At 40.2% G+C, this 24151-nt stretch overlaps 2 protein-coding genes across 3 annotated transcripts in view; both read right to left on the bottom strand.

Annotated features, from left to right (window-relative positions):
- Positions 1-4655: 4655 nt before the first annotated feature.
- On the bottom strand, positions 4656-12936 carry LOC106548539 (serine protease 55). Its single transcript, XM_014065926.2, has 5 exons — positions 12767-12936; positions 10588-10839; positions 8946-9187; positions 6008-6150; positions 4656-5187 (listed from the first exon to the last, which is right to left on the bottom strand). The coding sequence occupies exons 1-5, from the start codon at positions 12934-12936 to the stop codon at positions 4879-4881; spliced, it is 1116 nt and encodes a 371-aa protein (XP_013921401.2). The 3' UTR covers positions 4656-4878.
- A 3965-nt stretch (positions 12937-16901) lies between these two features.
- MSRA (methionine sulfoxide reductase A) overlaps positions 16902-24151 on the bottom strand; it is a 173291-nt gene continuing 166041 nt past the window's right edge. For both annotated transcript variants that reach the window (XM_014065929.2, XM_087717472.1), the window contains exon 6: positions 16902-19965. In XM_014065929.2, the coding sequence (XP_013921404.2) occupies positions 19801-19965 (165 nt within the window). In that variant the 3' untranslated portion in view covers positions 16902-19800. The remainder of the gene's footprint in view (positions 19966-24151) is intronic.

Below are 24151 nucleotides of genomic sequence, written 5' to 3'. Positions count from 1 at the left end.
TTTCCAAAGAAGTCATTATCCAAAGGAGAAAAAAATATTGCTTAAAATGATGTAACACAGAAGTTGCGGTGAACTTAAAGGAAATTAATAACATTGGTGCAAGTTCATATAGAGGGGATGTCATGATAAGCAAGGAAATTATCTGGATGTTAGAAATCTGGGTGTCTAAGCAGAGCAGTGGTGGGATTCAAATAATTTAACAACCGGTTCTCTGCCCTAATGACCAGCTGGATAGGTGGGGCTCAATGGTCATGTGACTGGGTGGGTGTGGCAACTCAACATCACTCACATTGATGGGCGCTTTGCCTTAGCTGTCACAATGTAATAAGGGTTAACCGAGAGGCAGTTTCTGTAAGCAGGGCAATAAAGATTAGGCTAGAAACAATACCAGAATGTTTCCTTCCTGCCTTCCTTACAGGATTAGCCCTGTAAAGTGGGGAAAAAACAAAATGAGATTTCTTCCAACAACCGGTTCTCCAAACTGCTTAGAAAGTTAACAACCGGTTCTCCCGAATAGGTGCGAACTGGCTGAATCCCACCACTGAAGCAGAGGCAGAAGGATATGTCAATAAGGAATGGGCGATAGGTAAGCTGATCATAGGCTAAAATACAAAGACTCTCACCAGATAGTGGGAACCTCACAAATAAACCTGAACCGGGACCTTCTATTGGGAGCAGGACATCACCCATAGAGTTAACAGAAAGAAATGAAATTTTGAGTGAAGGAAATATATACAATGTTGGATTCAGAGGAACATATCTAGGGACTTTGACCAAAACAAGCTTTGACCCAGAAAGACCAAGCCTGAAAGAAGTAGCTGGAAAAAAGGAAATGAAGTAGTTAGCTTAGGAAAACAAGCTGAGGAAATAAACAGGAATCAGGCATTTAAAGTGAAAGGTTAGCTGAGAGTAAAGGAAAAAGGAGGCAAGCGAGAGGGAGATTTCTCACGAATCACTCATAAAACAAAACGAGAGAAGGAAAGTGTTAGATATCCCTCCCCCCAACAGTGGTTTCCACCAAGGTCCTCTGTTCTGGTGGGAACAGAGGTTTAATCCCATTGGTCAAAGGGTCTGACACAGTGGTGGGATTCAAATAATTTAACAACTGGTTCTCTGTCCTAATGGCCAGCTGGGTAGGTGGGGCTCAGTGGTCACGTGACTGGGTGGGTGTGGCCAACTCCATGTCACTCCCGTCAATGGGTGCTTCGCCTTAGCTCTTACAATGTAATCAGGGTTAACTGAAGAGACAGTTTCTGTAAGCAGGTCAACAAAGATGAGGCTAGAAACAACACCAGAAGATTTCCTTCCTGCCTTCCTTACAGGATTAGCCCTGTAAAATGGGGAAAAACAAAAGGAGATTTCTTCCAACAACCCGTTCTCCGAACTGTCAGGAAAGTTACCAACTGGTTCTCCCAAATAGGTGCGAACCAGCTGAATCCCACCACTGGTCTGACAGATCCCTTTAAAAGGGGGCTGCTGTCCGACCCTTCCTCAGCCGGAAGTTTACCTGACTTGCAATAGAGAGCTGTTGTTACTGAAGCCTTTGTGTGCCTCCTTTACCTGATCTAACAGAAAGGATAATGCTGTCAAATTTGGTGAGCCGAGGAAGGAAATTCAGACACAAAAGGGATTTAAGGGAGCTGGATAAGTGGGCAAGTTTCCACTGTGAGGAGAATCAGTTCAATGTGCAGGACCTGAAACATCAGCAAGATTGTATGTGTCAAGATGGTAGCCACAATGGAAGCCCTGCCCCCTTTAACATGCACCCCTAGGCATGCCAGGGACAGAGTGAGTCCAAGAAACCGAGGACTAGCTTGATGTATGATTGCTGGATCAGGGTTGGAAGAAGCAATGATCTGACAATCCAGATTTGGATCCGGGTCAGGAAGGACCGGAGAAACAAGAGGATTTAACTAGTGCCAAAAGGAAGGTAGAAGAAACAAGATGTTTGCAAGTCAACTAAAATGGACTTTCTGACATTTTAAAGCTAATAGGGTTTGAAAAGCACCTTGCCTGACAAAGAGTGAGAGAGACAGAAGGAATACATTTTCTTAGCATGTGTCTAAGGACTGGGGTTTTTTCCCCCATAGCTTCTGCTCTATAAGATAATTCTCATATTTATATAAATCATGTAGGTCTGTGAGACTGTAAGAGTTCTGTTTTACTACCTGCCTTAAGCAGCCATCTTTCATTCTGAAAGCAAAAAAAAAATAAAGTGTGTTATTTATTCATAATCAGAGTGTCTTGAATCTTATTGGATCTGGGCGGGTGCCCTTTACTTCTGCTCCTGTAGGGGATAGGAAAGAGTGGGGACCTTCAGCTGTAGGACTTTCTTCTGGGGTACAGTTTCTCAAACTCAGGATTAGCCTCAGTAGATACAATGGACCTCTCTAAAATGCTGATATTAAAGGGCATGGAAGAAGGCACAGAGAGAAGCAATTCTTCGCTCAGTTAAAACCTATTCTTTTTGTACAACAATTATTTTAAGTCACAAATAAATAGGAAAGTATCTCTCAATGGAAGATTAATAATTGCAATTATCAGTTAGAGAGTCAGGAAAAGGGCCTATGGAGGAAAAACCTGACATACAGGAAATCAAGGCACTCTTACAGCTGAAATGACAAGCTGTCACATATAAAAACTGTTGGACACACAAAATATTCAGAGAACAAGCTCTTTAGACCATTCTTCTCAACCCTGTGTCCTCCAGCTATGTGGGAATATGTCTTCTGTTTTCTCCAGACTTTTAAATAAAGAACTGTCACTGGACTGATGGGAGGGTTGTCTCTATCCCCCTAAAGCATTGTTTCTCAACCGTGGCATGGTACTTTCTCCACTCCTTTTCAACATCTATATGAAACCGCTGGGCGAGATCATCCGCCACCATGGGTTGAAGTATGCACGGTATGCTGATGACACCCAACTCTATATTTTCCATTCTTGGTGGTGACCCAAGTGATGCTGTGCCTGCCCTCTCTTGGTACCCAGAGGTATGGAGGCCTGGATGGGGGACAGCAGACTTGAACTGAACCCTTTGTCATCTTTGACTCTGGATGAGATGACACTGGCCCAGAAAGAGATAGTCCACAACTTAGGGGGTTCTCCTGGACTCGTGACTCGTTTGAGGAGCAGGTGGCAGTCGTGGCTAGGACAGCCTTTGCACAACTTTGTGTTGTGCACCGGTTAGGCCATTCCTGGATCAGTATTCCCTGCACTTGGTCATTCAGTCCCTAGTCATCTCACAGTTGGACTACTATAATGCACTCTACATGAGGCTACTCTAGAAGAGCATTCAGAAGCTACAACTGGTGCAGAGTGTAGCACTGCGGGGTTGGGGTGGGGAACAATGGCCCCTGTAATGCCACAGCTCTGTGAGCTGTATTGGTTGCTGGCCCACATGGAGGTGCAATTCAAGGTTTTGGTAATCACCTTTAAAGCTGTTTATGGCTTGGGTCCAACTAATTGTCTCACCCCAGTGGAATTGGCCTGCCTCACTTGTGCCAACCCTCCTATCCTTTTGTAAGGGCCTAAAGACATGATTCTGCCAGTTGGCTTGAGACCCCAATGGGGGAACAGCACACTGGAGGTGGTTGATTAACCACAGATCCCACTTCCCCCTACGCAAGCCCCATCCTCCCCACCCATCATTAAGATTTTAATATTTAGCTTTTATTTCTGTTTTGATTTATATGATTTGATTAGATTTTTATGACTGTGAACTACCCAGAGTTGCCCTATGTTGAGATGGGCAGCCAATAAAGTTTATAAATAAATAAAGCTGGCCACCGAATTATGGGAGTTGAGATCTACATATCTTCAAGCTGCCAAGATTGGGGGGGGGGGGAACTGCCCCAAGCTAAAAACCAACATACTTGAAACAGGGCTGCAAATATCTCTTCCGTACAAATCCAATCAGCAACAAACACAGGAGTGGGAGGGAGTCTCATTTGAAAGTGTTTTCCAGAGGCCTAACAACCACCTGCAGGCAGTCCCTGGAATAACAGGCTTTTGCATAAGCCCAAGTGTTGGTTTTACTTGCAGAGAGTCATTGAAGGAAACTGACTTTCTCTTCGATTTAAGGCAGATTTTAATGGTGACTGCAATATCTTGGGACTAGGAATCCAAATCACCCTCCCTCACCCTCCTCTGAAATCCACAGCCATTGCAGGACAGCTTTTTCAGCCCAGAACTCTTCCCAAAATACAATTTCATACAATGATTAACTGATCAAATTATTGATCAATAATCAAAAAATTATTGATCAAATGATCAATAATAGCCAAATCTCTTGGGGACCTTATCTATGATGCTGCAATACCAACAGATCAAGATTGATTCTGGTCAAAGTTACCAATCAGGATAGTGCTATTATGAAAGAAGACCAAGCATAATAAATTCCGGAAGGCTTCCCAAAAGGAAAAGCAGATGTAAGTTCAATCTAAATTGTCACCACAAAGATTTTTTATACACCTACTGTAAATATTCCTTGAGCTCTTTAGTGTCTTGCAATACACAGTGTGGCCACAGGATGTCTCCCTATCTTGCACAAAATATACACCCGGGTCCCTTTAAATGGCTAATAAAGATAATGTTAGGAATTGTGCAGGAAGTGTTCTTACTTAAGTACAAAAAACTTTAATTCTTTTTTTAAAAACCCTATTTATTATACATATATAATAGTCCGAGAAGGCTCTGCTGAGAGTTATAGCTGCTTCCCAGCACCCTTTCCCAATATTTGCTTTCCGAAAATATCAGATAAACAGGCTCTGCTCATCCTTCTGGCAGGACAGGAATCTTTGCCCAATGCATTAGGATGGTGCTGGATTGGGGACAGATCAATACACAATATCAGAATTTTATAATAAAAAGGAGTTCAGTTCAGTAAACTGGATCCATCAGTAGCAAAACTGGAGCAATTGCGCTGGTCATTGAAAGGAGGGGCGAACCGGCAACAGAATCTGGGATAAAGACTTGAGTGTAAGGTCCAATGTCATCTGCTCCTTCGGGAATAAAGGGCTTTCCTTCTTGTGCGGTGGTCTTTTGTATCCAGTCAAGGTAGCTGAAGACTGCAGTGTAGACTGTGGAGCTTGCCTCTGGGTCACAGTTACCTCCCCAGCTTGCTATGCCAACCACAAACCATTTCATGTTACTTCCAGAATCACAGAACACGGGACTCCCACTCTCCACCTGGTGAAATAAAAGTATAGCTGAAATAGCCCAAATTCCTATGCAAAAGGCCTTGAAGGGTTCAAAACAATATGTTAATCGTGCACAATCAAATGTGTCTTTGTCATATTGAGTTTTGCCTCAGCAGGCAAAGATCAGCTTTCTCCTTCTTTTTCATACCAACCAATCTGTTAAAACTGTAATGAAACTTTACCCAAATGAAACATATATTCTCTCCCTACATATTCTAGTCTCCATTTTAATTTCCATTCCTTATTTCTCCTGGCTTGGATTTTGGATTGTAAACACCAAAAGGGATAGTCTTGCATAATAAAAATGATTTAAAACATAGTTTAATCCTCCAACCACGGCCCTCTCCTTGCCTTCAAAATTTTATTTAACTGTTCTATTTAACAACAATCAAAAAATTATAATAAACCCCTGAAGCTTCTGAATTCTTCCTCTCCCACACAAAATACACAAGATCTGTCTGTTGTAGCAAAACCCTTGCTCCTGTTTTTGTTACTTAAAGGGCTAACAAGCAAATCAAAGGATCACAAAGATATCAAAGAAGAAAGAGAAAAGAAAGGATGAGAAAAGCAGAAGAAACACAAGCAAAGAAAATCACCAGGTGTCTTTTCTTCTTTTCTGAATATTTGGTCTCCAATATTGTGGGCTTGAATTTAATATATCCCTATGCACTAAGGAACAGTTTTAGCGTGTTACTTTCCTAAAATATCTTACTTAGGTGTTTGAAAGTTGAATAACAAAAAATAGGCACGAATCTGTTGTGCAAAAGATATTGGGTTCTTCTAGTAGCTCAAGATGAGATTAAGTGTACCTCACAGTACTCCTCCATGTTTTCCTTGGAAACAGCACAGAAGACATTCCCGATTAACCCTTGGATTTCCTTGGAACATACGTCTCTGTCAATTAGTCTTACTTTTACCTTCCTTAATATGTGGGTTAATTTCTCAACATTATCTGCAGGCAAAAGGAAAGGGTAAAGGCCGAGTAACAGTTTAGAATCAACCAATAATGGATAGAAATCAGCCACCCAGCATTTCACAGGACAGAATACATTAAGGAACATCACTGTCCTGTCACCATAAACAAGGAGCAGCCCTGCCAATTTCATGGAATTATGTCAGAGATGCCAGCTTTGCTCTCCTGTGAGACAAAGGGATCCTGGCCTCATATATTATGAAAGAAGGGAAGAAAGAATTAGGAATAAGGTGCACAGCTTGAAATGGGTGGGCACCATGTTGTTGCCATAATCCCTTATTCTATGGTCCTTGCAGAACCACAAGACTGTGCTGCTGAAATCAGCCAGTCAGAGAGACTTTCCAACATTTTCTAGAGCAGGGTTTCTCGACCTTAAGGGACATAGACCAACTTCCACAATTCCACTGCCAGCTCGCTGGTTGCTAGCATGCTAGCTGGGGAATTCTGGGAGTTGAGTTCACACATCAAAGTTGCCAAGGTTGCCAAATACTATTCTAGAGGAAAAAAATACATTAACGAGTTAGATTAGATTAACTCATCTGTAATGAATTAGCTTAGCTAAAGCCATCTGTGGAAATCCTTGAAAACCCCTTGAAATTAAGCTCGCTCTTGGGCCAGTTGAAAGTGTGTGTATGTATGTGTGTGTGTGTGTGTGTGTGTGTGTGTGTGTTATATATATATGTATATAACTGTATCTTATACCAGTTTTCAAAGTAGAGTTAAAGTACAGATTTTTATTTCATCTTCAAACTGATGTCCCACAGTCAGTGAAGAACCAAAACTGAAAAATGAACAGCTCTTTCAGTGAGATAACAATCCAAAACACACCTTCAAATTAATTATGAAATGCAGGAACAAAGATAAAGGCTTTGAAAAGGCCTCCACAACCTCCAGATTAGAGACTTTATAAAAATTCCCTTACAATATTTCTAAAATGAAAGAGTTTGGTGCAGAAGGATGGGGAAACGTTCCAAAACTAAGCAAAGAAGATTCTTGGCTGGCTCCAAGAAAACCTATTTTTGCCAAAGGAAGGGTCAATGCTGCACTTGCTGCATACTCAGTTTTCTTATTCTGAATCTGTAAACAACTGCCAATAAATAATGTATATATGAATCCAAATTGATAGCAAAGCATCATTACTTTGCATGACATAGAGATTATATCAGCTTCTATTCACTTAGAGATTTTTAGAAACATATATTAATATCTAGGCCATTTATCCAATTAAGTGCAGTATTTGTTTGTTGGTGAAAGTCTGCCTTTCCTCCTCTATAAGCTCTCAAATGGCAGCTAGTCCCTATGTGGGCCAGTGTCTGATGAGGAGCCCCACCACAGTCACATTCAGGGGAGGGTTGTCTGCCCCACATTTTTCTATTCTTATGAATCAATGTATTTTAATATGTAACCTAAGATGTATATATAATTTTTTGAATTCCTCAAACCTTACAAAAGTTACTACAGCATGTGGTGTGTGTGTGTGCGCACATGCACATGTGGGGGGGGGGCGTGCTTTGCATTATGGGTGTTAGTATGCAAGCACGCTATCGTACACACACGCTCACATTTTTGGCACCCAACAACAAAAAGGTTCGCCATCACTGCTCTAGGCTAAATAAATAAATCATAGAAACATACAATTTGACAAGGGTGCCTAATCATTTGTATCTAACTGCACCTGAATATATATGCATACCCTTATGTGCTGTACTTACACACACACACACGTACTGTATATACACAGCTACAAAAATGGCCTGCCATAATTAAATAGTTGATTGAGGGACCAGTGTTCGAAAACTCTTCCCTTTAATCTTGTCTGCAACCTAAGTTGGGAATGAGAAGTTGGCTGCTACTTTACTCCTTTCCCTTTCCCTGGAACCAGCGTTCCCACCAATGTCTATTGTTAACCCTCACAGTAGCAATAGCAATAACCAATATTTAAAAGCATGGGGAGGAGGGGCAGAGATTTTCAAGATTCTATTTCTAGATTGAATTCATGCAGTGAAGGAACCCTGTTCATGGAAACCTTCCATTTCCGCTCTTGATTTTTCCTTTTGAAGCTGCTCATTCACCTTCCCTGTTACTATGGACTGTATTTTTTGTAAAGACTCTTTTTATCCCTCTAGATAACAAGTATTTGCTTTTTCATAATCCCTTATTTTGAAAGGGGGTGGGAGATGGATGTCAAGAAGGAACTCAGTAACCTTTATGTAAATACCACCTTAGCCTTAGATGGGGGAAGGAAGTGGAGAAGATAGGTGGGTGGGTGAGGAAAGCAACTCAGAATTTCCCCATCTCAATTCTCTTTAGTGTAAAAGGGATAATCTGTACCCAGCTTTCTGGAGCCTTTCACTCCAGCCTATAATAATAAAGTAGAGTGCCAGTAGTTGATGTCAGTTTCCTAACCTGGCCTACTCCAAAAAGTTGACTCAAGGCTAACTAACTTGTTTCCAGGCCAAATTAGAGTAAGAAGTAGGCTGCAATTCTTCTTGTCCTTTCTTTGATTTGGTTTCAAACTTCATGGTTTTGGCCATGAAAAAATGGAAGGCAGAGTTAGAAAGTTTTTCTTATTGGAAAGGACAAAAAAAAGAAAGGAAAACTTGTTTTTCCCCAAAGCACAGTGCAGTGGGAGAAGTGAAGTCATCAGTAGCAAAAGTTTTAAAATACCACCCCATCTCCATTTTGCAAATTCCTCCCTAAATTGAGATTGTAGTCAAAGTGATAAATTTAAGGGAAGGCCATTTGGTTCAGGCTTGGATTAGAAAATGCAGTACCAGCCATCGCAGTCTCCCATGTGGCAACCCAGCAGTCTTGCCATATGCTCAGGTCCTGCAACAGGGGCAAGCAAACTGGTGTCGTTTTTTCATTGAAGTGGATGGGAGAATCCAATAAGATCAAAGCAATGTTGTTTCTGAGACTGGTACTGTTGAAGTGTTCATGGATGATCATCATATTCAACTTCTTTTCCTCTGAAGGCTCCCCATGCAGGATGACCATGATGGGGAGATCTAAAGAACTTGGGAACAAAGATGGAGGCAACACATTATTGAAACATATTCAAACCCCAAGAGGTGGCCTGACCAATCCAAAAAATAAGGCATATTGTTCAGTTGGGTCAATGGGATATTTAGTGCAAAAATGTTTTAAAGGATGAGTATATCTGTTGTTTTGAACCTATCCATCAGTTGTAAGTTCCCAACCCTTTTTTCAAAATCCCTTGAATTTCCACCTTGGAATGGCCTATGGATTGGTGTACCTGGGACCTTGAACAGAGAAAAAGAGATCAACCTAAATTGCTTCAAGCAGGCAGGATAATTTGAATTAGCCTGCTGTAGCGGACTGATGGTGAGAATATGAATGATAAGTGTTTTTTTTAATTATTTACCTGCTCCTATTCAAAGCTCTATTCCTACCTAATTCATTTTGATAATTCATCTCTGCAGTCAGTTGGCATCCACATCTATTTAGCCTGCTTTAGTTCTCACTCAGGGGTGGGTTCCGCAGGCACTATTGCTGGTTTGCTCATATGCACACTGTACACGCGTTCTTAATATGCTCAATAAAAATTGTTCTGCGCATGCTCAGAAGCGAAAAATAAGATGGCAGCACCTACGGCCTGCCCAGAGAACTGGTTCAGGGGTGTGGCAGGCCTGGGTCACTGCCGGTTCCAGCGACCCAGGCTGCCAAACCACTACCTGTTCAGCCGAACCGGTCTGAACCGGAAGAAATCCACCACTGTTCTCACTCAATTGTTATGAGTCTCTGTGACCGCTCCTTATGCAGCCGTGCGAGCAATCGTGGGTGCGCCTCGGTTCACCCACGTAACACCTATCCTCCGCGAGCTGCACTGGCTGCCTGTTGATCTCCGGGTACGCTTCAAGGTGCTAGTTGTCACCTACAAAGCCCTTCATGGTATTGGACCTGGATACTTGAGAGACCGCCTACTGCCAATTACCTCCACTAGACCAATTAGATCCCACAGACTAGGCCTCCTCCGAATTCCATCAGCCGGCCAGTGTCGACTGGCGACTACCCGGAGGAGAGCCTTCTCTGTGGCTGCTCCGACCCTCTGGAACGAACTTCCCGTGGAGATTCGTACCCTCACCATCCTCCAGGCCTTCCGCATAGCCCTTAAAACCTGGCTGTTCCGACAGGCCTGGGGCTAAAGACTCGCTGCCCTACTTCGAATGGTATGATTGTTGTGCTTTTAACTATGTATGGTTTTTATGTTTTTGTAACTCTGTTTGTATTTCCCCTCCCTTTTTGAGTTGTGAGCCGCCCTGAGTCCCTTCTGGGAAAAGGGCGGCATACAAATAAAATTAAACCTAAACCTAAACCTAAACCATTTTCCTAAATATGTTTGCACTTCCCACAAATGTATGGACATCTTTCTTACATCTTCTCTGCAATACTCACAGGTCCTCTGTGAAGCAGTGAGCTGCAGACAGGATCCACCAGCTGCTCAGAATTGCTCCTCTGCAGATAACCTTGTCTTTGGTTCGAATGCTGACCTGCCAGAGTAGGGTTTCAGATGTCCCTGCTGAGGTTCCTTCTTTGATTCTTGGTACTGTCCAGGAAGTGGCTCTGAATTTGGAACTCAGGCCACATGAAGAAATCGGAACAGTAGGCAATGTTCTCAATTCTGTTTTAAAAAAGTGGAATTCATTCCTCTAAATTTGTGCGCATTTTCCAAGTGTGAGAAAGTTAAGTGTAAGCTCATTGGAACTGTATGTCTTAGCCAGTCCTCTGTGATAATACAGTATAGCGTGGACAGCTCCAAAATTATGTTTTTTTCTTCTGGGATGTATGGAATTAAACACATTAAGAAAGGATTCCACCTACTTGCATAAGAGACAGTCATGGAGGAGACCAGAAACAGAAGTACAAGCAGCTGCATCTTGCCATCTTTTTAAAGGAGTCCCCCACATTAATGCTGAACAAAGAACTTCCTACAAATATCACCGTGTAGCTCAGAAGAAATGTATTTGCCTAGAAGCAGCATGACCCACATTTCCTCTGCCCCATGTGACCTCATGCACTACCTAAATCACCTGTGATGATATCATAATGGAATCCTGGGGTTTGCCTCAGGGGTGAAATTCAGCAGGTTCTGACAGGTTCTGGGGAACCGGTAGCAGAAATTTTGAGTAGTTCGGAGAACTGACAAATACCACCACTTGCTGGCACCAGGAGCCGGGAGGGAATAGGGATTTTGCAGTATCCTTCCTCTGCCACGCCCACCAAGCCATGCCCACAGAACCGGTAGTTCAAAAAAAAAAAAAGAATTTCACCATTGGTTTGCCTGGTATTTGCAAATCCATGAATGTGTGTCAATGTTTCTGGTACTCACATTTCAAAGGAACCTGGGGTTGGGGTTTTTTTTAATGGTGAAATGATCACATGTGGCAGGTACTCAAAAGACTGATGCAAGTTTGAGACCGAGGGGCATATTTGATTTTTAACATGAACTGTATGGGTTACATTTCAAAAAGTAGGGGCTTGAGGACAGGGGTGTCAAACTCATGTCATCATGGCAGAGTCACATAACATATCACAACTTCCCCCTCCCTTTGCTAAAGTGGTTGTAGGTGTGGCCAGCGGGTGACACATGTGGCCCGTGCGTTTGACAGCCCTGCTCTAGGAGAAACAAGTGGGCAGAATCAAGAAAAAAATGAATTTTGATTGAATTTAACTTAAATTAGGTCATATGATTATAATTTGGCAGCAATGTTTAGAGGGTTTCTATATAAAACTTTTCAAAAAATGAAATAATAGAATTGAGGATTAATAGAAGCCTTTGATTTAGTGAAAAAAGATAATGAATTCTAACTATATAAAATGAGTCAAAATGTTTTAAATTACATTATGGAAACATTATTAAAACAATAAATACTTGGTCAATCCATGTAATTAGCTAAACAGCAGGGATAATTGTTTGTCCCCAAACTAGATTAGACAAACTGGGTATGAAAACAGGAAAACTAATTACTGTACATCATGCTGTTTACCAAAAAAGTGACATTCACAGATTATACAGATTATACATATTATACAAAATAGTGCTTGTAAAAGGATGTTGCATAGAGTCAAAATATGACTCAGGTTGAATATATTAAAAAAGAAACTGCAGGAACAATCATAGCAGTTCAAGAACAAATCCTGCAAAGAAATGCAAAAAAGCCAAAAAGGCCAGTGATATAAAATAAACTAGGAGATAATCTCATTAGTGGCTGTAATAAAACCATTGAACAGAGTGAACATACTATATTTCCATGATACGCATTAAAATTATGCCCTGGGATTTAGGTAGGAAATTTGGCTTTACTGTTTGTAAAAATCACTGAGAACTTGTGCCTAAAAAGTTTTGCAAAATGAAAATAAAAATAAAAATGTGAGATTTCAAAACTGATTCAAAAAAATTGAGAGGAACTTAAAACATAATACATTTCTGTCATAGAAAAGCATGCCAAAAGTTAAAGAGACCCATTTTAAATTATTCCTGATATTTAAATTTATATACTAGGCATTTGTAATTCCTGCTCTAATCATAAATTTCTGAACACTATGGTCTGTTTACCAACAGATTATTACATACCAATCTTTATCCACATAATTCTTTGCACACAAGTCATGGGGATCTTTGAGATATCCCCCAGTCTTGTTTGAGAGGCAATTTATCCTCCTTTCACTCAAAAGCATAGCTCTCTCAATGACATTGCAGAGATGCAACACTGGCATATAATTAAGATTATTTTTTGTTGCCATCAGCACCCCCAAATATGATATCTCATTTGTCCTCAATGAAACTCAGAGCTTTTTCTCCTGTTGCTCTAGTTGTATTTTTACTTCCTTCACTACTCCCAGATTCCTAATTAATTGGGGTGTGTGCATGCTTATGAGCTCTGCAATGAAGAATAAATGCTGAAGAGTGTTATGTAAAAATTGCTTGGCTCGTTTCCAGGTTCCATTAATTAAGCAAGTGTTGGCAGAATTGACAGCCATCTATCCACACCAATCTCCAAGGGCAAACCAAATTCCTGGAGGATAAAGCTATCAATAACTACTAGATCACAGGGATATTTTTCTCAATACTCTAAAACTGCTCTCATATCCTGCTGGCAGTCTTCCCAATGATATCTGGTTGGCCAATATGGGAAGAAGAATTTTGGATTAAAGAGGCCTTTGATTTAATTCCATGTGCTCTTTATGTTCTTATTAACCTGCTCTACTGAACCTCAGATAATAGTTCTAGAGGATTGGGTTAGGGAGAGAAAGAGGGAGAGAGTGAGAGAGAGGGAGAGAGAGGGAGGGGAGGAGAGAGAGAGAGAGAGAGAGAAAGAAAGAAAGAAAGAAAGAAAGAAAGAAAGAAAGAAAGAATGAATGAAAGAATTCCTAAATAAATACACCAGAATGCCCTCCGACAGTGTTGAGATATCTAGCTAGGATCAGAGTTATGTCAAAGAAGAAACGTGAAAAAAATCTACACCACTATTAGAAAGGGTACCACTTTATTGAAAGCAATTGGGACACCCAAAGGAAAAATCTGAGAGGTATATTCTGGCTACAAATCATTGTATTCATATATTCCAATAATGAGAAAGAAAGGCTCACAATAGGGAAAAGAAGCCTGGGTTTGTATGTTTTTAAAAAAGAAAATAGCAATTATAAGGGATAATATAGATTGGAAGCTATTATATGAAGGAAAATGTTTGACCTTCTCTCCACAAGCTGTTTTCTGAATGAACCCTTTTCTCTAAACTGTAAATTAATGCTATTTGCCAAAGTTGAGCTAACAAGCAAGCCACCCATCTCTTTGACATACGTACATGAAGCAAAACGGCATGAAATGGATACTGACATTTTGCCATTCCCTTGCATCTCTTCCTTAATTATTCAGACACTAATGAAGTTGTACACACAGACACACAAACCTTTTGCCAATATATTAATCCTTCGAAGAGAAGGTCTCTAAACCTAGGCCAAAATATACACTTAGTTGCTCTATTTTTAAAGGGAGAATGCCAACTTTATTGCCAACTAGCAATAAAACATTAATAGGCTCCATTTTTCCACACACTTTCTTAGGTCTCATGATTAAAGATGAAGTATCTACAAAATAATCTCACCTCCGAAGAACTCGGTGACTTTATCTTGCTAGTTCAGTGAACTGATTAGAGTAACCGGTTGTTCACAATGTGTTCGGTTAACTTTTTAAAATGCTTATTTTGTGAAAATATCCTCCATGCCCACCAAGCCATTTGTGGGGTGATGGCCCATATTCTGGAAAAGTGTATAAATCATGCATTCATTGGTATAAGTGAAATAGTTACCACCAGAAAAATAAATGAAAAACTGAATTATAAATCCAGTCTGGATATGGCATAAGGTCTATGGGTGGGCTAAGCAATTATCACTAAAATATAACCAACACAAAATAATAGCTTATTTCACAGAAAGTGCTCTGAGTCACCCTAATATCACTCCTATTTGCCTGTTTCCACATAATGGAAGTAGCTAAACTGATCAGGAAACCATTATTGATAATTTGTTTCCTGTTACAATTCAAGTAGACTTCCTGGATTGCCGTGAACCAGAAGCCAAGAATAAAACTTGGTTCAAAATTCCATCTTATTAAGATACTCTATTAGTGGTGAGAATGGTACTGAAGAGCTGTAGGCTATATGCTAGTTAAAGGTTGCCCATTTCTTCACTGATAAGGAAACAATCCTTGACACACTGATGTCATTTTCTCCCCTTTTTTGGTAAATGAAAATCAGGAAAACAAATCATAGGCAGAGTACAGATATATATTCCTGGGGGATCTGAAACAGCTACAATTACAATCACTTCTATAAACTTCCTAGGAGCTGAGCACAGGGCTTTGAATTGCTAACAGATACTCTGGCATTCAAACCTCAGGAACTATCAGTGGGATGAATACATATGAATGTGTAGGCAGGTGCCCTGTTAGTCCAGGGAGGCACCAGTATCACATTCTATGGTGGATCTCACAGTCTCCCTTCAGAACTGGCAATGTCTTATGTCACAGTTCACTTGCTCCAGTCAGGATAATGTACCATTTCTTGTTTTTCTTGGTACAATGAAAAATATAAAATATGAATCTCTTGCCCAGAAGTATGTACTCAATGATTTGTTAAGATAAGGTAATTGATGGCTTTCAGGATAATGTGATTAATTGTTGTTACCTTGTGTTTCCAAAGGAATGATGAAATCTCTGATGTGATCATGTGATATTATCTTAAAGACCTATGAATCTGGTGTTATATAAGTGAGCAAAGATCAAACCTGCCCATCCAGCAGCAGAGACTGTTGTTATTTGTAAGGGAACATGTTTCCTCTAAATCAGGAGTGTCAAATTCAAGGTCCATGGGGTGTTTAGATCTGGCCCAGAAGCTGTCCTGGAAACAGCAAAGGACTAGCCTGTGATGCCTCTGCCAGCAAAAGTGGAGCTTGAGAGGCCTGTTTTCGCAGGCACAGCACTCAGGCCACCATAGGCGCTCCCGACATGAGTGATGTCAAGCTGGCCACGCCCCCCCTGCCCCCCCCCCGAGGTCAAACACAATCCTGATGCAGCCCTCGATGAAATCGAGTTTGACACCCTTGCTCTCGATTCAGATTGAGGATGGAGTTCCCCACAGCTTGAAGATGATCTGTGTCTCTTTTAGTCTCAGAATCAACCTTTGGTGCAAGGCTTTCATTTTGTCCTTCATTCCACTGAAGATCTCACCTAGAGACCCCTACAAGCAACTTGGTTCCTTTGAAAGTGTCTGATACTGGCAGCCATCGTATGACACCTTTGCCTGAGAATTAAGCATTATCTAGATTTGCATTCACCATGAAGGTAGCAGATAGCATGGATTGGGCATCGCTGGCTTTGAATCGCATTGCTCTCCAGATTGTGGTAAGCAAATGCTGTTTTTTCTATCATAGTGCAATTATTATGGAACAAGCTCTTGTTGGAATTAAGGCATGCATCTACCTTTTTACTATCTGGGAGGTGAGGTCTACAATTATTACACTTCTCTACAAGTATGTATATATAGAAGTAGGACAGAGAGTGCCACCCAGATCCCTTTAGGAGTGGGAGGAAGACAGGAAGACAAATATTTCTTTTTAAAGTTTATATGTGGCTGATTATGGAGTTGAAATGCCAGATACTCTGTCTGAAGGGCACAAGATAAGGGCAACTATCAATAAAACAACACAGCTATAATTTAACCAAACCAGAATCTGTTTTTAATGTGTTGATTTTATAATTATTGGCAATAGGCAGGCCTGGTTGTTTTTTGTTTTTGTTTTTAATTTAGGGGAAGGCTAGTAAGAAGTTATAGCTCAAGTCACTCATTTTACTCTTTAACCTTATCCAGAATAGAAAAAAATGACCCCAATTTTTGGAGGAGTTGGGGTTTTTTAAATGAGTGATGGGAGGCCTTATGTCTCTGCAAGAATATGGTTCTGAGTTTGTCTATTAACCTCCCTAAATATCAAAATTAAAAAGTCATCCCAAACCTACCTAGAGAAATTTAGTGAGCTGCAAATGGGGGATTGCAGCTGTATGCAGACTGAGAGGGTGTTGCCCTGTCCGGCACTATCGTGATATTTTTCATGCACCTGGTATTCTCATTTGTAAATGGCTATGTTATAGAGAGGGTCTTTCCCCACTGATAAGCTGAAGCACTACTCACCCATACTTGAGGTGGCAAAAAATATTGCCAGATTGAATGTTGATGTTCCTATTGTCAAACTCTAACCTGCCTCTATTCTCAATCATTTCTGTCACTTGACTTCCCTCCAAGGTTACTGGTGACAAATCCCAATAGATTTTGTACCATTTTTTATCTTGCATAATGTTGAACTGGGGGGAGGAGGAATGCTACTTTAAATCTGGTAGGGATAGGAATTATTTAAGCTGTCTTATTCACGGTTTGAAATAAGATGAATGTAACATCATGGGAGGGGACATGGTTGTCAAATAATGTTGCCAAATATGCTTATGCTGTGACTGGGAAGAAATGGAGTCAGGCCATGATTCTCTTTAAGGTACCCGAAGTCTCTCTGGTTTTCTTGCAGGAGGCAAATGCAGCAGCCCATCTGAAAATAATATATTTGGATGCTATATATGCTAAATATATGCTATATTTGGATTGGTTAGATCACATTAACATATAATGACTAAGGAGGTAAATTATTCATTACCTCTCTACAAAGGGCACAAAAGGTCAAGAAGCCAAAAGCAATGAATAGATCAGTAGCATTTCTAGGCAGTACACAAATAAATACAATCTTAAGGCAGGCTGGGCAGGACCTGTTTGAAATGATGATCCGACAGCATTATATTAAGCAACCACTATGAGAAATAAGTGTCCTGGAAGGAGAAAACCTCTCTTGATGCTTTGCTAAACCCAAAATCAAACGGTATCAAGATGTGCTAATGAATACAAACTCCAACAGCACTTTTCATCTTAAACAATGGTGATTCTAAAGCTGTAATTTGTGATTGCTCTTTGGCAATGAACACTGTTTTGCCAAAGAGATCCCACTCAGTAGAATACCCACACCCACACCAACCAATATTAGCCAGAAGCAAAGATAGCAGGAGTAAGGTACCAACATCATCATTATACCCGTTCTCCCTTTCATTTCCTTTTCACCAAGTGGCTGGGAAATTATAGATAGTGCTGGTTTCCTTGACAGTGAACAATGGAACAATTCAGAGGTATAATGCTCAACACAATACATTCTGTTACTATAGGAACCAGGCATTTCAAGTGATGGTGGGGATCCAAGAGGGAACGCAGAGTTACACATTAAGACCTTGCCAATGGCCGACACTGAAATGCACCATACGTTTTGCTGATTTCCATCACCGATCAACAAGATGAAAAGCAAATAGCTGGAAGTGGTTGTGTGAGTGTGGCTTAAAGGATGTTCACCAGTTCACAATTTCACAATTTTTCTTTGTTACAAGAGAGCATTTGGAACAGAGATGCACCACAAAGATTTATGGCTATGTGGAGACCTCCAGGAAGGAGTATCTGATCTATAGTTACCAAGCTATGAGCCAAAAATCAAGTCCCAGACCTGGATTTTATATACTTAAGATAACAGCACAAAGAACTATTATCTATATTTGCAGCCCTTTTATTGTTATAATTTGATACAGTTTCCCTACTAATTCAGACCAATTCTCAGGTCAACAGAATCTACTTTGCTTCTTCTGCATGTGAGACATTCCCACTATTGAGAAACTCACTCACTCTGTATGTGTGTTGGTGCAAGAGATTGCGAGTGGTGAAAGAATTAGGGAACATCTTCTTAAATATGTTTGTACGAAACAAATATTTGGGGCATGAAAGAAATCTGTGAGGGGAAAACCTCATAAAACTTCAAGTTTTCTTTTTACATTTCAGAATCAAGCTGAGAAATCAATTAAGAAACTTACTCAATATCAATGTTCTCACATCTCTCACTTATTTTCAGCAAATACCCAATTTCTTGCATAATGTAATAGTTGTTCTGGGTAGTTATAGCTACATAATGTTCCTACTTGAAATTTATTTAGCAGTTGACTTCAAAAAGCCTATATATATATAATGGTACCACAACCTGGGGCAGAGCGATCAGGCTAATAGCTAGTTGTTAATATTGTATCTTTGGTGCTAATTTATAAAGTGAATTGCAAGATTGGATATTTTGAATAAAGAAATGGGAGAGGTGTGGAGATGCTAACCCTGCCCTGGCCTCCTGTTTCTCACATTCAATTCATTCCCAGGAAACATTCTCCCCAATAATTTTGCTAATATCTTTTCTTGTTACTTAAACTTGACATGCATACATTTGCCTTAACTCTTCAGCTTATAGTATTAATGTAAAAAGTTATGTTAGCTTATATGATACAAAATCCCAACAAAATCTTATCATATGGCACTAATGGGATTCTGATGCATACATATTCAGCAAGATTGTAAGTGTGCAACATTGCAGCCTATATGTCACATATAATCTACCACGACCACTTTTGCAAATCTGGCCAATGAACAGAGCCCCCAAATTAAAACTGTTCCATCTCAATTTAGGGGTTGGGAGAGTGCTTAAGGGGTGAGATTTCCTTAACCTTAATCTTTGCAATAGTTTGTGCATTCATTTGTTTAAGAAAACATAAATCTTTTAAACACTGCGCCAATGGATATTGCACAACTGGAGTTTAGCCCTCAACATGCCATTATGGCCTTCATGGCTTCAGAAATTGCATGTCTCTGATATAAACCACCATGGATGGTTCAGATGTCCCTGTATTTTTTAAGCATGACCCTTCATAGTTTTAGAAGATTATTTATCTTCTGAAAAGGCAGAATCCACTATGCAGATTTGCTAAGTGTAATGAATTTATTTCTGTTTAAAAATGTGATTTCCCCCCTATCTAAACTTAAAGTCCAAGGAAGATTGCACAATTGATTTTGCATTACTTGATGCTATACCTTTCCTTGAGAATTAATGCCACTGATTTCATATTTGTGAAAGCTATACTGAAGTCTGCAGTAAAAAGCCAAAACACACTTCTTTAAGTTTGACATGTGGTTTAGGGAATGATTGCCTTGTGAGTAAGGATCATCCTTTAATACCAATAGGACAGGAAACCCCTGTGCCTCCGAGTCCACAGTAACCATTAGGGTGCTTGCTTAGGTACTGCTGATGATATTCTTCAGCATAATAGAACTCTGGAGCCTCGCGGATTTCAGTTGTGATGACCCCAAAACTATTTTCTGTCAATGCCTGCCAAAGACAAAAGAAAGAGAAAGAAAGAATCTTATTAGGAATCATTTACAAGAAGTCATATGAATGATTAATAACAGAACTTTGAACTCGATCAGAAAGAGAAAATATTTAACAGTTTAACGGAGAACATGCCTGGCTCTAAATCTGGGGTTAATGTGAACTTGAACAAGTACAGCATGATGGGTAGAGAATTAATTTAGGAGTGGGCAACCCAAATTCAAATCCACACTCGTTAGAAGGTCCCTGGATGACATTGGTCTACTCGCTGTAGAAGGAGAGACATGCCACTTTAAGGTAGTCAAAAATCAGGGATTAGTTAGTCTGAATAGATTCCTTCAGGTAATAAATCTAATCAATAGTCCAGAGCCCCAATTTTTGCAGGTGACTAGATACGATTGTAGAAATATGAATATTGTATATCTATAATTCTTTGGATAAAGGATCTAAAGATAACAGGAAAAAATGATTCTGTGATCATTTTAGTTTACTGTAGGAGAATTATAAGCCTTGCAAAGGTCTTGCAAAGAAACTTTAGATAAAATGTGGAGAGTATTAGCATTAGTACTTTCCTATCACTAATAATAAAAAATCACCCTCAGTATTTCCCCATGTTTTGCTTGAATGAAAACTAAAGCATTCATCTCCATAACGTGGGGGTATTTTAATAATGAAACGGGAAAATAATCCTTGGAATAAGCTCTCTTATTACCAGTATTTACTTTTCTACATTATTGCTACCATTCACTGCATACTTTTTACAATGGACAATTAAAGCAATCTTTGCTTTAATATTTGCCTTCTTCAGTCAGATCCTGACAGTCATTTTCACCTTTTCATTTGCAAGAAACAGGTACCCATGGGGGTATTCCTTCACTATGGGGAAAAGATAGAAGTTTCTCACAGCAAGTCCCCCTGAACTGAAGTGAGAGAGCATGCACTAAAGAAAATGTCAGAGCATTAATACATTAGTACTGTTGTCAATAGGCGACATTAAAGGGGTTACTTTTCATTCAACTCATTATGCCACCTTACAAAAAAGAGATGGGGTGATAAGCACCCAAAGTTTTGAGATAATTAGAAAATTGGATGAATTCTGGATATGTACAGTATATTTGCTTCATCTAGAACAGGGCTGTCAAACTCACGTCATCATGGCAGTATCACATGACGTATCAGGACTCCCCCCCCCTTTGCTAAAATGGGGGTGGACAGTGCATGACACATCCGGCCCGCAGGGTGGGAGTTTGACAGCCCTGCTCTAGAAGGAACAGAAAGAAATTCTGCTTGATCATGGGGGTTGGACTAGAAGACCTCCAAAGTTCCTTCCAACCCTGTTATTCTGTAAATTCTGTAATAATCTACTGTAATAATGGCTTTTACAATTAAGATGCACAAATATAAACTTCAACTTTCACATTCTCAGAACTGCCTACATTGGCAGCCTAGCTTTAATTTTGATACCAATTAAATGAGCTTGTGCTTTTGATGCCAGATTTCAGTGGACCGGGGAAGTAAAAAGTAGAATTTGCTTGAAGCTGGGTTGCACTCAAGCCTTTGAGTAATATCTAGAATAATACGATATGGTTTTGGAAAGTTCAAAGTCTCTTCTCCTAGGGACCCATCATTTAAGATTGGAGATGCAATTTTGTCCATCATCCAGATCCAGCTGGCAGAAAAGATTCTGTCAGTTTATAATTTCCCTAACAGATAAAAGTCCGCACGTCCCCATGTGCAGGATCAACTTTCAGTCTTAGTTTGCAAATATGTTCTTGGCATTGAATAAAATTTGAAAATTTATTTGATGCCAAGAACATATCAGAGCTAGCTAATTTCCATGCTCTTCCTCACAGGGATCTGCTAGCAAAACAATTACTAAAATGTCTGCATTGGATTACGGTTTCCATATTCCATAAACCACTGAGAACTTCAGACAATTATTTTATGTACACAATTAAAGTTTACATTATGCAAAAAAAATTTCCAGCTATAAAAAATTAAGAAAAATCTATAGCACTTGAAGCCAAAATAGTTCCTTTAAACATCTAGGGTTCTTACTAAACTTGATAAAAGAGAATTTATTTTTAAAATAATTTAAAAGAAAAATAGCATGTTGAAAATTTTGCCACGGGTAAGGTATATGGTTCTTAAATTAATGTAGCTATAAGGTAGCCATGGGGTATATGTGAGTGTCTAATTCTCTATTGTACAATATTTTTTTCCAGTAGCCTGTAGTTTCACTGGCATTCCACACTTCAGTTAAATTCCCCTTCACTATAAAAAGGCACAATTTTGAAAGAATTTCTTCCACTAGAGTTTTTCAGCAGTCCTACAGTCACTTCTATTGGTCATCTTCTCCTTGAGAAACTGTTGAAGATTTCCTCTTTCTCCTATACTCTGTATGAGCTCCCAACCTATCCAAGAATTAAGCTTCTGTTCTCCAACCCGGTGAACCTGTTCTGCTGTGGCTTCTCCAAGTAGGGATGGAGTGCCTATGTCTGTCTGAGGAGCATCAGTGAGCTACTTGGGTCATTGGTCTTACTATCATGAAGCCACTTTCTGTGTTCTTCACTGAAATGTGAGTTTGTGTGTGTATACATATAAAAGTGCTGGATATACAATGGGTTGGGTTTTTTTTTTAATTTGTGCAGAGAGAATGTGCTTCAACAACTGTTTAAGGGCCATGTTCCCAGAATTCTGCTATCTTAACAATTTTAAGCTCTTCATCTGAACCTAATTTATCCTTCAATGCTTACAGACACTGCCTATTTGGCAGAAATGGTTTTCTTTTGTGGCATGATCTCCTCACGACAGCTGTTAGATCACCTCTTGGGCTCTTGTTTTCCTGACTAAATAGGGCCAGCCCTTTGAGAAGTTCTTTGCCCTTTTTCAAACAGCTTCATATCCACCTCATATACATGCCTCAGTATACTGGAGGAAAGGAACAAAACCAGTGGAAGAGGGAGGGACAGGGACAAGTACAAGGACAGGGATGGAGGGAGGGAGTGGGAGAGAGAGAGAGAGAGAGAGAGAGGGAGGGAGGGAGGGAGGGAGGGAGGGAGGGAGGGAGGGAGAGAGAGAGAGAGAGAGAGAGAGAGAGAGAGAGAGAGAGATGAAGAATGCACTGTGCCTTTCCAAGAGAACTTGGCATCGATAACCTCTCTCATTCATGCTAGCTATGGAACAGCAATGACTTGGCAAGAGTTGAAGAAGCAGATGTCAGCCTCATCTGGTTACGTCGACTCCAGTTGTTTGTTTAAAATGAACAGCAAAACCAAGCTAGGGGTCTTGGTGCCCAGGGAGAAAGGAAATGCACCAAGCCCTTCTGGTCAGTTCTTTTTCCTCTGGCTTGAATGAATGTGATGTAGCCATGGGGGGGGGGGGGGGAAACGATCCAGGAATCTAAGCTTAAACAAAGAAGATTAAGGTACACTTGAATGCAAGCTTCTCAGAAGGTATCGGCATTAAGCCAACTTGTGATGGTATGTGGGAGACCTTGGTATGACTTTGGGAGACACACAGACACACACACACACACAGCCTACAGCCAGGACAACAAAGGGAACAAAGTCCACAGATGAGGGGAAAGCACGGGAAACATTTGAGAAGGAATCCTGCCTAGTTTCCTGGAAGCTAAAAAGAGAGGATGGGAAAAATATTTTCAGTCTGGCAAGATTCTGTATAATGGTTCCTTAAAATAAAGTGAGTACTGATGCTCTTGGTTGTGCTCCTTGTCTGGAGGAGGAGCACAATTTGACCTCAAAAAAGGTAAGCAGAGTTTAATCTGGTTAATAGTTGAATGGAGGGTCACTCCAGAAAATCCCTATGATATAAATTAAAGTGGAGGACTGCAAAAAAAAAATCCCTCCCAAAGACACAAAAGAAACCACTTTTCTACTGTTGACAAGAAACTGCACAGGAATGCCACAGGAATGGAGTTCAGCTTGAGAATCATTGTGGTTATCTGAGGGTATGAAGCAGATATGGTCTTTTAGCATATTCCAGAGCTGAGGTATTCACTCTCTGGAAGTGCTAATTGAATCCTTTTAACATAAACTGGAGCCATTAGTTTAGATACCAGTGACTTCAGAGCAACAGGATCGTGAAAAGAAAACCTGCTGTCAGGCATGAAACTGATAAAAGGGAAGCAAGGAGTTCAAGTTACACATATACTACAAAGCAAGAG

Source organism: Thamnophis sirtalis, unplaced genomic scaffold (assembly GCF_051295495.1).
Source record: "Thamnophis sirtalis isolate CommonGarterSnake01/CBP01778 unplaced genomic scaffold, rThaSir2_p1.2 scaffold_6, whole genome shotgun sequence".
NCBI lineage: Eukaryota > Metazoa > Chordata > Lepidosauria > Squamata > Natricidae > Thamnophis > Thamnophis sirtalis.
The sequence above is the reverse complement of the archived record's forward strand: the minus strand, read 5'-3'. Positions and strand labels throughout refer to the sequence as shown.